A 13,586-nucleotide genomic window follows, 5' to 3' on the forward strand; every position below is an offset into this window, starting at 1 on the left:
TATGGCCAAGAAATCCACAACAGTCACAGAACTGTGTAGGAGACTGAAAGAAGAGTAGACTCAAAATCCCACCAGTGAGAGAAACTAGTGATGTCCTGTGGCTGCAGCAATTCAAAGCAAAGGCCTGTGTGCTCCCTACTGATTGGTGACTGGTGTGTCCTTTAGAAAATTTTGTTATAATCTTTATCTGTGCTACAGTCATTGCTGTTCTCTAATTATGAGCACCACATTTTCTTGCAAAATAAAGGTTTAATGTTGATAGAATTTGGTCATTTTGTTAAACACTGTTCTAGTGGCATGGTGTACTCCTTACAAAAAAAGCCATCAATGTAGATTACTTAAAAATCAAGAGATCATACATTGTTCTCTAATTTTGATTTCCAGTGTATAGAGCAGTGATGGCGAACCTATGGCACGGGTGCCAGAGGTGGCACTCAGAGCCCTTTCTGTGGGCACTCAGGCCATTACCACAGGACAGAGTTCACCAAATAGGACAAATCCACCAAATCTTCCTGCAGTCTCAAGCAACGTATGAGATGCTGCTCTCAGCGCTATTTTAAAGCGACACGTCATTGGCTGATTGGAACTGCAGGAAAAGTGAGGTGTGGACAGGGCTGCATTATCTTTGGAGGTCATACTGCTGGACGCACCATTCTTCCTCTACAGAGAGACCCTCTTTCTTTCAACTGTATTGGTGGCCTTAGGTGGCAGATACAATTGAAAGATGTGGAAGAACACGTAGCAATAAATTACAGTGCCATGTTGGCACTTCACAGTAAATTACTGAATTTTGGTTGTAGTTTGGGCACTCGGTCTCTAAAAGGTTCGCCATCACTGGTATAGAGCTTACCTCTGCAATTGCTACAATTTAGAGAAAACAGAGGTGCCCAGGGTCTACTGATCTGTTTGCATTAGGCCTAAAGTGCATGCATATTGTGTCTTCTACTTCCGAGGACTTTTTTACATAATTTACTGTACATGTGACCAATGTCCAGACCAAGTATAAAGACCCCTATCTCCTGCACCCTATTCATTGTGAGTGTCTGTGAGTGTGAACTGACGCCTTTCTTTTAACTAAAAATTTTCTCCATTACATCCCCATAAATCAACTTTATCTTAAATCACCTGGCATAAGATGGGGCGTGTCCTGCTCAGCCAGCCCCTCCCAACTACTCCTCCCCATGTCCCATTCCTCTTAAAATATTAATTCTTAAAATAGGAATTAATTAAAAAGTCGGAAAATGGACAAAGCATTTAAATAAATTTTATTTATAGAAGTTGGTACCAAACTGTACTCAAATTTCCTCAATTACTTTACTGAGGAGTCCAAAAAGAGAGTACAATAGAAAGTAAGAAAACTAAAGCAGCATTAATTCAATTCAACTCCAAAAGTTCCCTAGAGTTCTATTACATAGAATAAAGAAAGTTCTTCACCAATAACTAATTGTATCCATTGCAGTATCAATATATATTGACATTGTATACAGTATATTAATCTCAGTTCCATATAAAATATTTCTCTGCCTGTATAAAGTATTAAATCCTTTACTCATGAACCAGACATCCTAGGACAGTGGTGGCGAACCTATGGCACGGGTGCCAGAGGCGGCACTCAGAGCCCTATTTGTGGGCACTTGGGCCATTGCCCCAGCACATCAGACCGGATTCAAAGAATCTTCCTGCAGTTGCAAGCAACTTAAAAGATGCTGCTTTAAGACATATTTTGATACTTGCTTAGTTACTAGGGACTGTAGGAAGAGGGAGAATGAGTAGGCAGGGACGAATTATCTTTGGAGGACCTCCTGCTGGCCCCACAGAGGGTGTACAGAGGGACACTGGAAAGAAGCTAAAATGATGAAACTTTTCCATCTTTCTACTGTGTTGCTGTCCTCAGGAGGCCAATATGATTGAAAGTCGTTGAAGAACATGGAGCAATAAGTTACTGCTTTAATTATTGGTTGGCACCTCGCGATAAATAAGCAGGGTTGGAGTTGCAGCTTGGGCACTTGGTCGCTAAAACGTTTGCCATCACTGTCCTAGGATGAGTATGCTGCCATATACTTCTCCCATATAGAAGAATAATGCAAATTGTAATGGAGTTAATTTCAATGGAAAGAAGAGATTCTCCCATCAAGACAACCATATATTGAGAAAGAGCTGGACTAGCCATCAGCAGGTCATTACGGGTCTGGCTTTTCTAGCGACCAGCGGGAAACAGAAGTCATTACAGAACGTTGCAACCGTACAATCAGCAGAGAAAGTGTAGTATTACCTGATAGAGTGAAGCAATCAACTAACCATGCAATAAAGGTCAGGTTTACCACAGCTAATAGCGAAGTCCCAAGTACATAACCCTATCCCTGTACATAACATTTATAAATTTATTGCACCTGTACATAACGTTCATGCACCTTCTTAGGAGATATATAAAAAGGCCTATATATATATAGGAGTCCTCCCAAGATGGACTAGGGCAGTGGTGGCGAACCTATGGCACGGGTGCCAGAGGTGGCACTCCAAGCTCTTTCTGTGGGCACCCGGGCCATCACTCAAGAAAACCAGACAGGACTCAAAGAATTTTCCTGCAGTTCCATTTCAGTCATATATTTAAGTGATACTTACTTCGCTACTTAGGTATGTAGGAAGAGGGAGAATGAGTAGACAGGGCGGAATTATCTTTGGAAGACCTTCTGCTGGCCCCTCAATTCTCTGTGTACAGAGGGACATTGGAAAGAATCTAAAATGATGCAAATTTTCCATCTTGTGCTCAGGAGGCCAATATGATCGAACGTTGTTGAAGAACAGGGAGCAATAAGTTACTCCTTTAATTTTTGGTTGGCACCTCACCATAAATAAGGGGGTTTTGGGTTGCAGTTTGGGCACTCTGTCGCTAAAAGGTTCGCCATCACTGGACTAGGGGGTTTTACTTATAAATACATCTGTAAATCATATACAGAAGCTCAGCTTCTCTCCCTCTGTCTTACCGTAATCATAGACCAGAATGAATCAGCTAATGGGCCACTACAAATCCATTTTGTAGTGTTCAGTTAAGGGGAACCTGTCATCAGCTTCTCACCTTTAAACCAAGTGACAAGGTCCTACAGCAGTATTTAAAGGGGTATTCTGGGAATATGAACATCTAACACAAAAACCCATGATGATGTCATTAGTCACAAAACAGAGCTTAAATAGTTTGATTTTATGATTTACAAAATTTATGGCCTCTCTAAAGTAGGTGGAGTTATCACTAAGATGGCCGCCACTGGAAACTACAAGTTCTCAGTAACTCCTCCCTCTTATGCTCTGCTCCCGGTGATGATCTAACAGGTTTTCTTGCTCTGTTACCATAGTAATGATGTGTAACTTCCATAAACCAAAAGACTGGTCATACTGAATGCACTGCAACCAACCAACCAACTACAGCCAAACATAGTGGTGATTACATCACCTGCCCAGGCAGGGGCAGGACATGTGATGTGGACATGTGACCAGCGTCCATCTTCTGTCCAGTGTCTGCTCCGCAACGGACCGCGCGGAGGAAATTAACGGACTGATTAAAGGGCCAGTAGCATTTTAATTCTTCATTACAGTCTATGTCACCAGCATTTTCTGCTAAGGGGAGCAACATTTTAAATAACAACTAATTACACATTAGCTTATATTTTGAGTATCCATTTGCATATGAATTATGCTGATTCCTGGAATACCCCTTTAAACATTTTTTTTCTATCATGTTTTTATATTAAAAAGTAATTGCTCATATTGGCCTAAATAAAGTTTCAAAACTATCTGGAGCCTTTCCAGAACTCAGGGGTGTGCTATCTCCAGCGAGTCATTGAGTGACTTGGCCAACATCCCATTGGGCTTCTTCTTCCCTGCCTTCTCCCAATGCGGGTTCCACATGTACAGTGAGACAGTGGAGACGGATTCCATTATTTCCATTATCTCACTGCACATATGCCACATTGTAGGATTAGCAGTTTCAAGAGGATGGCGTCAACAGAAGAGAGGGGGAAGAGGAAGCAGAACAAGATGTTGTACTAGTCATTCAGTGGCGTGGCTAAACTTAACATAGGCTGACTTAGGTAAGTGTTCTGGCAGGTTGCCAGATACTTTGTAAAACTTTATTTTAGGTCAGAAAGAATTTTTAACATAAAATCCTGATGACAGGTTCCCTTTAATGAACTATTTATAAATATTACATATATATTACATATATATATTTATATATATATATATATATATACAGTATATATATATATATATATATATATATATATATATATATATATATATATATATTATACATACCAGCAAGCTATTACCTAAATAAATACATCCTGGGTCACTATTGGTACTAGATATCTGCGATGAGGAGCAGGAGGGATGTCACATTCCTTCTAGATAAGTACGCTGAGTACACAATTCAATATGATACACACTATGAAATTGTACAGGAGAACAAACAAAGCCAGACCTCAGATCACTCCAGTGTTTGTACAGGGAATGGTAAGCGATAGACACATTAGAGAGCGTAAATATTGTATAGGGAGAAAAAGAGAAATAACCAAAAATGGGCAGTGGCAGTGAGATATATAATGTATAAGTACATAAAGGAGCTGTCTGTATTTAAAGGGCCATTGCCACCTATAAAAACAAATGTCCACATTGGTTTTGTCCCATCTATTTCAAATGATGAAGGTGATTAGGGCACAGGAGCAGTGCGGACAGTTCTCTCATTATACCCCAACAAGGAGGAGAGGTGGGAAATAGGAAATGGTTCCCAATAGGTATCACTCTATGAAAGGAATGGTGAAAAACAAAACAAAAGAAAAAGAAGACAACCCAAGGGTGCAACTACATTTTAGGGAGTAGAGAAGTCCAGATATCATATGGTCACTGATTTTCGAGTAGTCAATCTTTGAGTTTTTGGCTGCCTATCCCACCGTGGAGAAACGGATAGTTGATGCAGTTAGAGCATGTGATAAGTAGGGTTGAAGAAAATGTACATAGATCTGTGTTGTAGTTTTACAGATATGTACGAGACTCATACTGGGTCCTCATTTTTGGCGTTCAACTCTCAAGGATTAAAAGGTTTTGTAGGTTTCATCAAAATGCCCTTATTCCAGAGTAATAAAAAAACACAACATGCTCCGAAGCCAGGCTGGTGTCTTCGTAAGTCAAGGTGTGGATGACATATAGTCCAAGCGATGAAATGAATTTATGACTAGATGTTGTTGGGATTGTTCCGCGACTTTTTGAGAGTGTTATGCAAGTTCTCCAATGGAAGCTCTACCATGCTCGATGGAAAGTTAATTAGTCTTTCAAAACGTACAACTAACTACTCTGCAGCGCTCTTAGGTGAAATGTTTCAACGCAACCCGCCATGAACGCATGTCACCTTCCCCCTGCTTACAAACCCAATGATTTCTCAACATCTTCTTATAAAAGTCATGCTCATTATGGGGGCTGCCTTATAAGGTAGCAATGTTGTCCTTATCCCACCCGAGAAAACATATTTGCATAGTTCCCAGAATCCCCCAGTGGAGCTTTAAATGCTTTTTCAGAAATTTGATGCAGACTCCACAACAACGGCAAAATGTCTAATAAGTGACAAGAAAGATTCCCAAAGCACGCCTTGTGATAAATCAGCCCCATTCATCTTCATCTTACTAGTCTGCTGACCACCCAATTTATCTTACTGCAGCAATTTATCAAAATGCTGTTTAAAATCATCACATAGAATATGTGCCCACAGTATTGCTTCAGTATCTGAATGCCAAGAGCTGGAGTGGATGCTTCACATATAAATGTTCTGTATAATCTTAGTACCTCCTCCAGGTTTTAGAACCATTCTTGGTTTTGGTGTATAAAACCAAAATATTGTAATATCCTAACTACTGACCAGTACACCATATCCAAAGTTACACAGTACCTTAATGAGATTAGTTTCTTTCCTGACCCATATCAATAGCCTCTCGCTAAACCAGTGCTTTACACTCTGCTGATGAAATGCAATGGCATGGAAACAGCGCTCTATGCAATTGGGAGACTATGCATTTTGGAAAATACTTGCTAGCCTGGTTGTTATACCAATTCATGGCTTCTTAAAGGGAACCCGTTACCACATTTTTCTCAAATACAGCTGGTAACAGGTTCCCATACAGCCCTGCAGCCCCTGCCCCCAGTATATATCCAGCAGCCCTTGCCCCCCAGTATATAGCCTGTAGCCCCTGCCCAAACTGTCTTTTAACTGTTTGCAACTCTGGTTTTATAGCTCACAGAACCCCAAGTCTGCTTCAATCTGAAAGACGAGATTCTTGACACCAAAAGACTGAAAATACACTCACCCTGTAACCTCTAAAGTTTACTCTTTTCAAAATATGGCTCCTCTCTGCTCATTTTCACGTGACTTATTAGAAAATTTTGCACATAAAAGAATTCTATCTGTATGTAATTCCTTTTGTTGTACAATGTTTAATGTTTAATAAAACTGATTCAACATAAAAGAATTCTATGAAGGACATTTTATCATCTACCTGAGGGTGCTAGCCGTTTAGTTTGAAATATTCCCTTTAAGGCCTTTTCGTAAAACTGTAGTGGTCCATAATCTGTCATTGTTGGATCTATGACCAAGGCTATGACCAATGTTTTAGGCATTCACTGCTAAATCTATGGACTTTACTAATTTATCTGTAAAGTTTGGTGTAATAAATGCCAGATTGCAACGTTCCACCAGTCAGTAAACTGTCAGAATATGACAATTCTTTCACCGGAAATTCTCAACGTTCCAAACCAAGGCTCTGCTCCGTCTGTGTACTGCATGATGAAAGTGACTGAGGAATGATGTTTCAATGTCAGTCACAGCAATTCATCTGTCAAGCTGTACAGCTTTTTAACAATGTTTTGCTTTCAGTGTCACACATTTTAGTGAAAATAACCTCTTCGATTGCAGTCTGCCCAAATCTTCCTGTACAGTGAGAACCTATAGAACTGTATTAGTGATCCTTAGGCAACATGTGCACAATGATGGTCATCTATTAAAGCTGGCATATTTTGTTGGCATTTTTTTTTTAGCGGTTTTGTTGTGTTTTTACCAAATGTATGAAATGCTTCTATACCAGCTAGTATGCTCTCCTCATCAGTTTTTTATGTCGAGGGTCTCGACAAAATATAAGACTGTCTAGTCCAACTTTACACCTATTATGCGTTGACTTACTTTATCTAAAAAAAAGCTAAAAAAAAAGTTAGCATCATTCTTTAGTTCAAGGTAAAATGGGGAGATTGATTACAAATGTCTGAGGTAAACTGAGCTCTGATTGGTTGCTGTCTATAACAGTCCTTATTCGTGACATGTGAAAGTTCTCTTTAAAAATATTTGATAAATGGGCTGTGCTATTTGGGGGCCCTGTTACAGATGTCGCATTGTTTCCATTAGCTTCAAGTGTACAAAAATGTACCGTTTATTAAAATTGTATTGGTAAGATATGTTGTATTGTTGAGAATTACTGTTTATACAGAGAGATATATCCCTCTATTACTCATGAAAAATATAAGAGAAAAGCAGAAAACAAATCCCTTCAAAATGAATTATTAAGCCAGGAGTCACACCAGGCTTCACACTCTCTGCTTTCCCCTCTGCCATTAGTCTGAGGAAGGAGCTTTTCGCTCTTTTGAAGAACAATTCAATCCTTTTCATACAAGTCCAGATCCCCAGTGCGGAAAAAGAGAGAAAAATTTTCCAAATCGCTATAAATATTCTGAAGGATCTTGTCTGGACCTCATATATAGGTTTCTATAAATAATATTGTATGTGACATTAATAAATGTGTCAAATCTTTTTTCCTTGGAATTTGGCTGCATGTACTTTCATGATGGAATGCATATTTTATGAACTGTAAGCTTGATTTCTGGGTCTATTAAAAGTGAAAAAAACTATTTATAATAAGCCGAAGAAAGACAAATGGATGGTTCACATTGGAGCAAATATGAGTGGATATAATAAACTGGGGAGATTATTTAATAAAGCATCAAGTTTAAGAATATATATACAGAGGGTTGCAAAAGTATTCATACCTCTTGAACTTTTCCTCATCATGATATCTAAGGAACACACCAGGGATAAAGTTATGATAATGTGCTTGTAGGGTTACACAAAATAGGCCAAGCTCTGAACATGTGATGGAACACTTTTCAATCTATAAATGGAAGGGGTATGGCACTGATGCTAACATACTAAAATATGGCCGTCCACCTAAACTGACCAGACAAAGAGAAGCAGCCTCAATCACAGGGTCTCTTTGGAGAACCTTCAGAGATGGAGAATCTATCTAGAGGACAACTTTTAGTCATGTCCTCCACAAACCTACCCTTTATGGAAGAGTGGAAAGAAGAAACAGATTTGTGTAGTTTGTATGTTCCTATCATGTTTTAGTTGATTTCTCCAACGTTCTCCTACTGTATTTCCTCTTGTCTCCCAAAAAATTCTGATGTTTTATTTAGTTTCTTATAAGACTAGCCCCATGATGATGGGCAGTAGGTATAAAGCAAATTTCCATGTAATTGGGTTAAGAGTGTATACCATGGATCCAAGTCATAGAACAGTGGTGGCAAACCTATGGCACGGGTGCCAGAGGTGGCTTCGGAGCACTCCTTGTGGGCACCCAGGCCATCACCCCAGCACAGAGTTTCCAGACAGGACTCAAAACCTCCTCCTGCAGTGCCTGGGCACCCAGGACATGCTGTGAGTGTGACCAGTGCTATTTTAAAGCTACACATGCTTAGCAGCCTTGGACTACAAGAGGAGCAAGGAAGTGCAGACAAGGCTGCGTTATTATTGCAGCTCCTGCTCTGGGACCTGCATTTCTTCCTGTTCAGGGGGCCCTGGAAGGAATCTACAATGATAATCTGAATTTCTCATCTTTCTTGCAACTGTTTTGGTGTCCTCAGGACGCTGATGCAATTAAAAGACTTGACAAGACAGGTAGCAACATGTTACCACTTAAATTGCAATGCTGGCACTTTGCATTTAAATACGCAGGTCTGGTTCTAGTTTGGGCACTCGGTCTCTAAAAGGTCCGCCATCACTGTCATAGAAGGTCTCTAGTGAGAGTGACCCCGTGTATGATGCTGACAGGATATTTGTGTAGGGCTTCTCTTAACCAATATTGTCATATACCACTCTGCAGCAGTAGGCCTAAATATATTATTCCAATAAAGGATATGAAGGGAAAGGGCAACCGGGTTTTGTGACTTTCTACCTAAGGCAGTGATACGATCTGGATACTCAAACACATAGAGCTTTCCACTATATTTCATTAATCTTTTCAATTCCCCTTATTATAGCTTGAGGTACAACATCTCTTGCCAATTCTGAATCATTATATTTTAGATAAAAATAATCTTATATATTTGTACATTTGCAAATATCTATGAACTACTGTTCATCCAATGCCATCTGATTCATACCTGTGATGCTAAAACTATAGTCAAATAAATACAAGTCACATAAGTACTACAGAGCAAACTATGGAAAGTACAGCTCATACGGACGCAGTAATGGCTGCCATTCATGAGGCCAAAAGAGTATTAAAAGATTATACATGGAGACACCTTCTAGATATCTATTTTGAGGATTTTTACTTTAATTTAGTAATAAACGCTCTGTTAAATTATTGTACATAGCAAACAATCCCAATGATGTCTAGATTTTATGTTCATATAGCCATCCAGATTTTTGCACATACAGATCTTTGTCCCACGGGTGAAGGCCACAGTTATAAGGCCAAGTGAAAGTAGGGAACATAACTAATTCTTAATCCGTGGCAGTGCTGATAAACATAAACGTACCCTCTCTACGTAGAACCCAGGGTTGGACTGGGTCACTGGAGTACCAGAAGATTCTCTGGTGGGACTGGCCTCTTACACAATAATGTGCCTCCAAATTTGGAGAATCTCAGGGTCTATGTCAAGGGTTTTGAGAGAGGATAGATCCTAAAATGATTAGGAACAATAAACCTAGTCTGACAATGATAGCCTTAAACACCATATTGGAGAGGAGACAAAATAAATTATCTCTGTTCCATTTAGGTCAACATATAACAGTAGGGGGAATGTTTTACTTATTAACTACAGAGTTCCCCCAATCCCAACTAAAGTTTATCTAGTGGGAATGGGCTCTTACACAACAATGGACAACATTGACCACAAGATTTGGAGACTCCTAGGTTGAGAGAGGGAAGGCCCAAGAATTATTTTATCTAATGGGGCCAGTGTCAGACTGAGGTGTTCCATGGACCACCAGATCAAATGATTTTTGGGTCCCACCCCATAAAGCCCAAGGAAATAGACATTCATATTGAGTTTTGTCCTGTTGTACCTGTAAACTCCAGTTTTGTGGTAGAGCCTGTGGCCAAAGGAGGATTCAAGGAACAATAGTCAAAAAGCGGTAGAACCGTCCTCCATTTTGGAGATGAGACAGTTCCGATGGGCCCTTCTCTGCTTCATGGGAAATGAGTCAATAATGTGAACATACAAGAGTAGTGATCATAACTACAATATCATAATTATACATTTTCTCAGTACGAACAGGTGATACATCTAACATGTCTTCCACACTCTACACAGACAAACAGATCAACATCCGTCTTTGATGTGGTCTACGTTGTAAAATAATATTAAATTACATCTATGTCTCGCAACGAAATCAGATCTGTAAGGATTACAGTAGCACAGCTTTCTATGCACAGAGGCCTGGGAGCCATATCGTGTCTGCTCACTGACTCCAAGGACCAGATGCCAGATCATTTTTCTAGTTCATTTATTCCGACTAGACCAGTACAATGCTGTAGACACACGAGTCTGGATAGAAAGCACTGCAGACACAGAGAAAATTCCAGAAAGCATCCCTCCTTTATCTTTCACATTCCACAAAACTCTCCTTGTGGATAGACAGACACCACAGACTGGATTGTCCATTTAGAAGAATCATAGTGACTTGTATCTCACCCTCCCGATTGATTTCCAATACAGAACACAAGTATTGATAGAATCTGCGTCCTAATTAACTTTCTACTTGTAAAAGAGTCTCGTGGAAAAGTGAAAAAGCCTTTCTGAAATCTGTGATGTATGATATCTATATTGGCTATAAATACATCACAGCCATATATGGTTTCAGATTAAGCTCTATAATATTGTATCCAATGATGGCAATCCACGTGGTAACATGTGTCGGAATATATTATCATGTATCCAGGGTGCAGCACCTGCCCGCTGCCTTCCTATTCCTCCGCCATACAATGTGCTGAGCATGCAGTACCACCTCCATGACTAAGATTCTCTTTAATCCCACAATGCGGGGGCTCCTAAGACACCTCATTTATTCCCGTCTACCCCCTCCACCTTGAAAAGTGTAGACGGACACCTCCCTTCTGCCCACCTCACTCCTTGTGCCATCTCCAGCCGCCACTTGATCTACCGCAGGGCACAGATATAGGAAGCCATGTGGAATTTAGATGCAGAGATGTTTTATTTATCGATACGTCTTACATTTATATGTCAGATGCGGAGATGGGGGAGCTCAGCCCTCGCCAGGCTCATGATGATTGAATGCCACTTGAAGTATTTTTAGGATGCCTGGCAGAGCTGTATTTCTTTGTCTAATTCATAATCTTTAATGCAGTAAAGGAAAAACAATTAACCCCTTTCATCCTGGAAATAAAGCGCTCCTATTCCCAAAAATGCAAATCGCTGGCCAATATTGGAACTGCGGACTATGGATGGAAGCCATGCAGATTTCCTACATAAGTTTTGCAGCATGAACTACCCCCCCCCCCCCAATTCCACTCCCCTGTATATAGAGCCGGCAGTCTATAGAACTATTGTCTGTCCTGTCCATCCATACACAATTACTTCAGCATCAGAGCCCATTACCTCATGGGGAGAGGGGGGTGTATAGGATGAACCTGCATCTTGTATGCATTGTCACTGTGCTGGGAGCTATATACACTGCATCTGTCAGCAGATATTAAGCCACAATGCCCAGGCCTTGCCTATAGCTCTTAAAGACACATATACTGACATATACATTATACTGCACCTGCAATGTGACGCTAGGACAGCTCTGTATAGGATAAACCTTATATGCACTGTCACATATTTAGGGAAGATATGGACAGTATACATGCCCAGGTCATGGCTATGTTACACATATAGACAGACGGCCAGACATAGGGTGTCTATAGTCTATATGCGATATACTGTCTATATGGTAAATAAAAACAGATAGAATGTCATATACATAGATATATACAGGGATAGAATGCATCAATAGATGGATAGATGATAGATAGATAGATAGATAGATAGATAGATGGATAGATGGATGGATGGATAGATGATAGATAGACTGTCAGATACATAGATAGATACAGGGATAGATACAGGAATGCATGAATAGATAGTTGTTTAGATGGATAGATGAGATAGATGGATAGATAGATAGATAGATAGATAGATAGATAGATAGATAGATAGATAGATAGATAGATAGGGATGGATAGAAGCTCAGACATATCAGTGCTCAGCCTGAGCCCAGGGCTTGCACCAGTCTCTGCAGTAGGATACACTATGGGGTTTGCAGATTTGCAGTGCAGCTCAGTGGATATAAATGTCATGAGCTCCCAGCTCTGTGCCCACCTCCCCTGCACCCTGTCACCCTCCTGCCACTGATACACACATGCTAGGGCAGGCACTTACCTTGGCCCTTCTGCTGGGTAGGTGGCAGTCTCCTGGGTGCTGTGGAGCAGGGTATTGTGCTGGGTGTCTTTGTTATGGATCTGCTGGCCCCTGACTGCTGATGTGCTGAGTCTGGGCTGCAGCTGCTTTCCTTCTGCTGCTATTGCAGTGATTTGCATTAGCCCGGCCCTCATTGAGATGCTGCTCTCCTCCTCACACCAGCAGCATCCATCCATCCATCCTCCTGCCCACCCTTCCCTAGCACATATGTGATCTGTGCCCGCAGGGAATTGGCAGCACTGCTCACCATCTACATGAATGATCAGCAACTTTACAAGCTGCCTGGGGCACAGATCACTAAAGAAAACTCCATGGTCTGGGGAAAGTCTCCTAGGTATTACATTGTATCTAGATCTATAGAGACACTGGATAGTTATGAAATAATAGGCAGAAATGTAGCTGTATACACAAAGAGGACACGCAGTAGATTCATTAGCTTCAGTGTTTATAACATTGTTATATACATGTATAGCTACATGGATATAAATATTTGAGATAGATATGTGATAGACAGATTGATGGAGATACATATGAGATAGATTGGGGCACATTTACTCACCCGGTCCTGTCGCGATCCCCGGGGTGTCCGACGAGGATGAAGTCCAAGATTGTGCGCTCGATATCTTGCATATCTCGCTTTCCCGCTGAGGTCCGCCGGAGTTCACCTCCTTCTTCCCGGTGTATGTGATTGCATGTCTTGCGACACAATTAGAATTTTAAATCCTGCGCTTAGTCCGAATCAGTTGGGTTGTCCGACGGCCATCCCCCCCCTGATTTGTGTTGCATGAAAG

At 40.6% G+C, this 13,586-nt stretch overlaps 1 protein-coding gene across 5 annotated transcripts in view; it reads right to left on the reverse strand.

Moving 5' to 3' along the window:
* Window positions 1-12,970, reverse strand: part of DCLK1 (doublecortin like kinase 1) — a 212,467-nt gene extending 199,497 nt beyond the window's left edge. For 3 of the 5 annotated variants that reach the window (XM_072134418.1, XM_072134417.1, XM_072134415.1), the window contains exon 1: window positions 12,757-12,970. In XM_072134418.1, coding sequence (XP_071990519.1) covers window positions 12,757-12,929 — 173 coding nt within the window. In that variant the 5' untranslated portion in view covers window positions 12,930-12,970. The remainder of the gene's footprint in view (window positions 1-12,756) is intronic. The other 2 variants (XM_072134414.1, XM_072134413.1) reach the window with 2 other exon arrangements.
* Between the last annotated feature and the right edge of the window lie 616 nt (window positions 12,971-13,586).

Source organism: Engystomops pustulosus, chromosome 2 (assembly GCF_040894005.1).
Source record: "Engystomops pustulosus chromosome 2, aEngPut4.maternal, whole genome shotgun sequence".
Classification (NCBI taxonomy): Eukaryota; Metazoa; Chordata; class Amphibia; order Anura; family Leptodactylidae; genus Engystomops; species Engystomops pustulosus.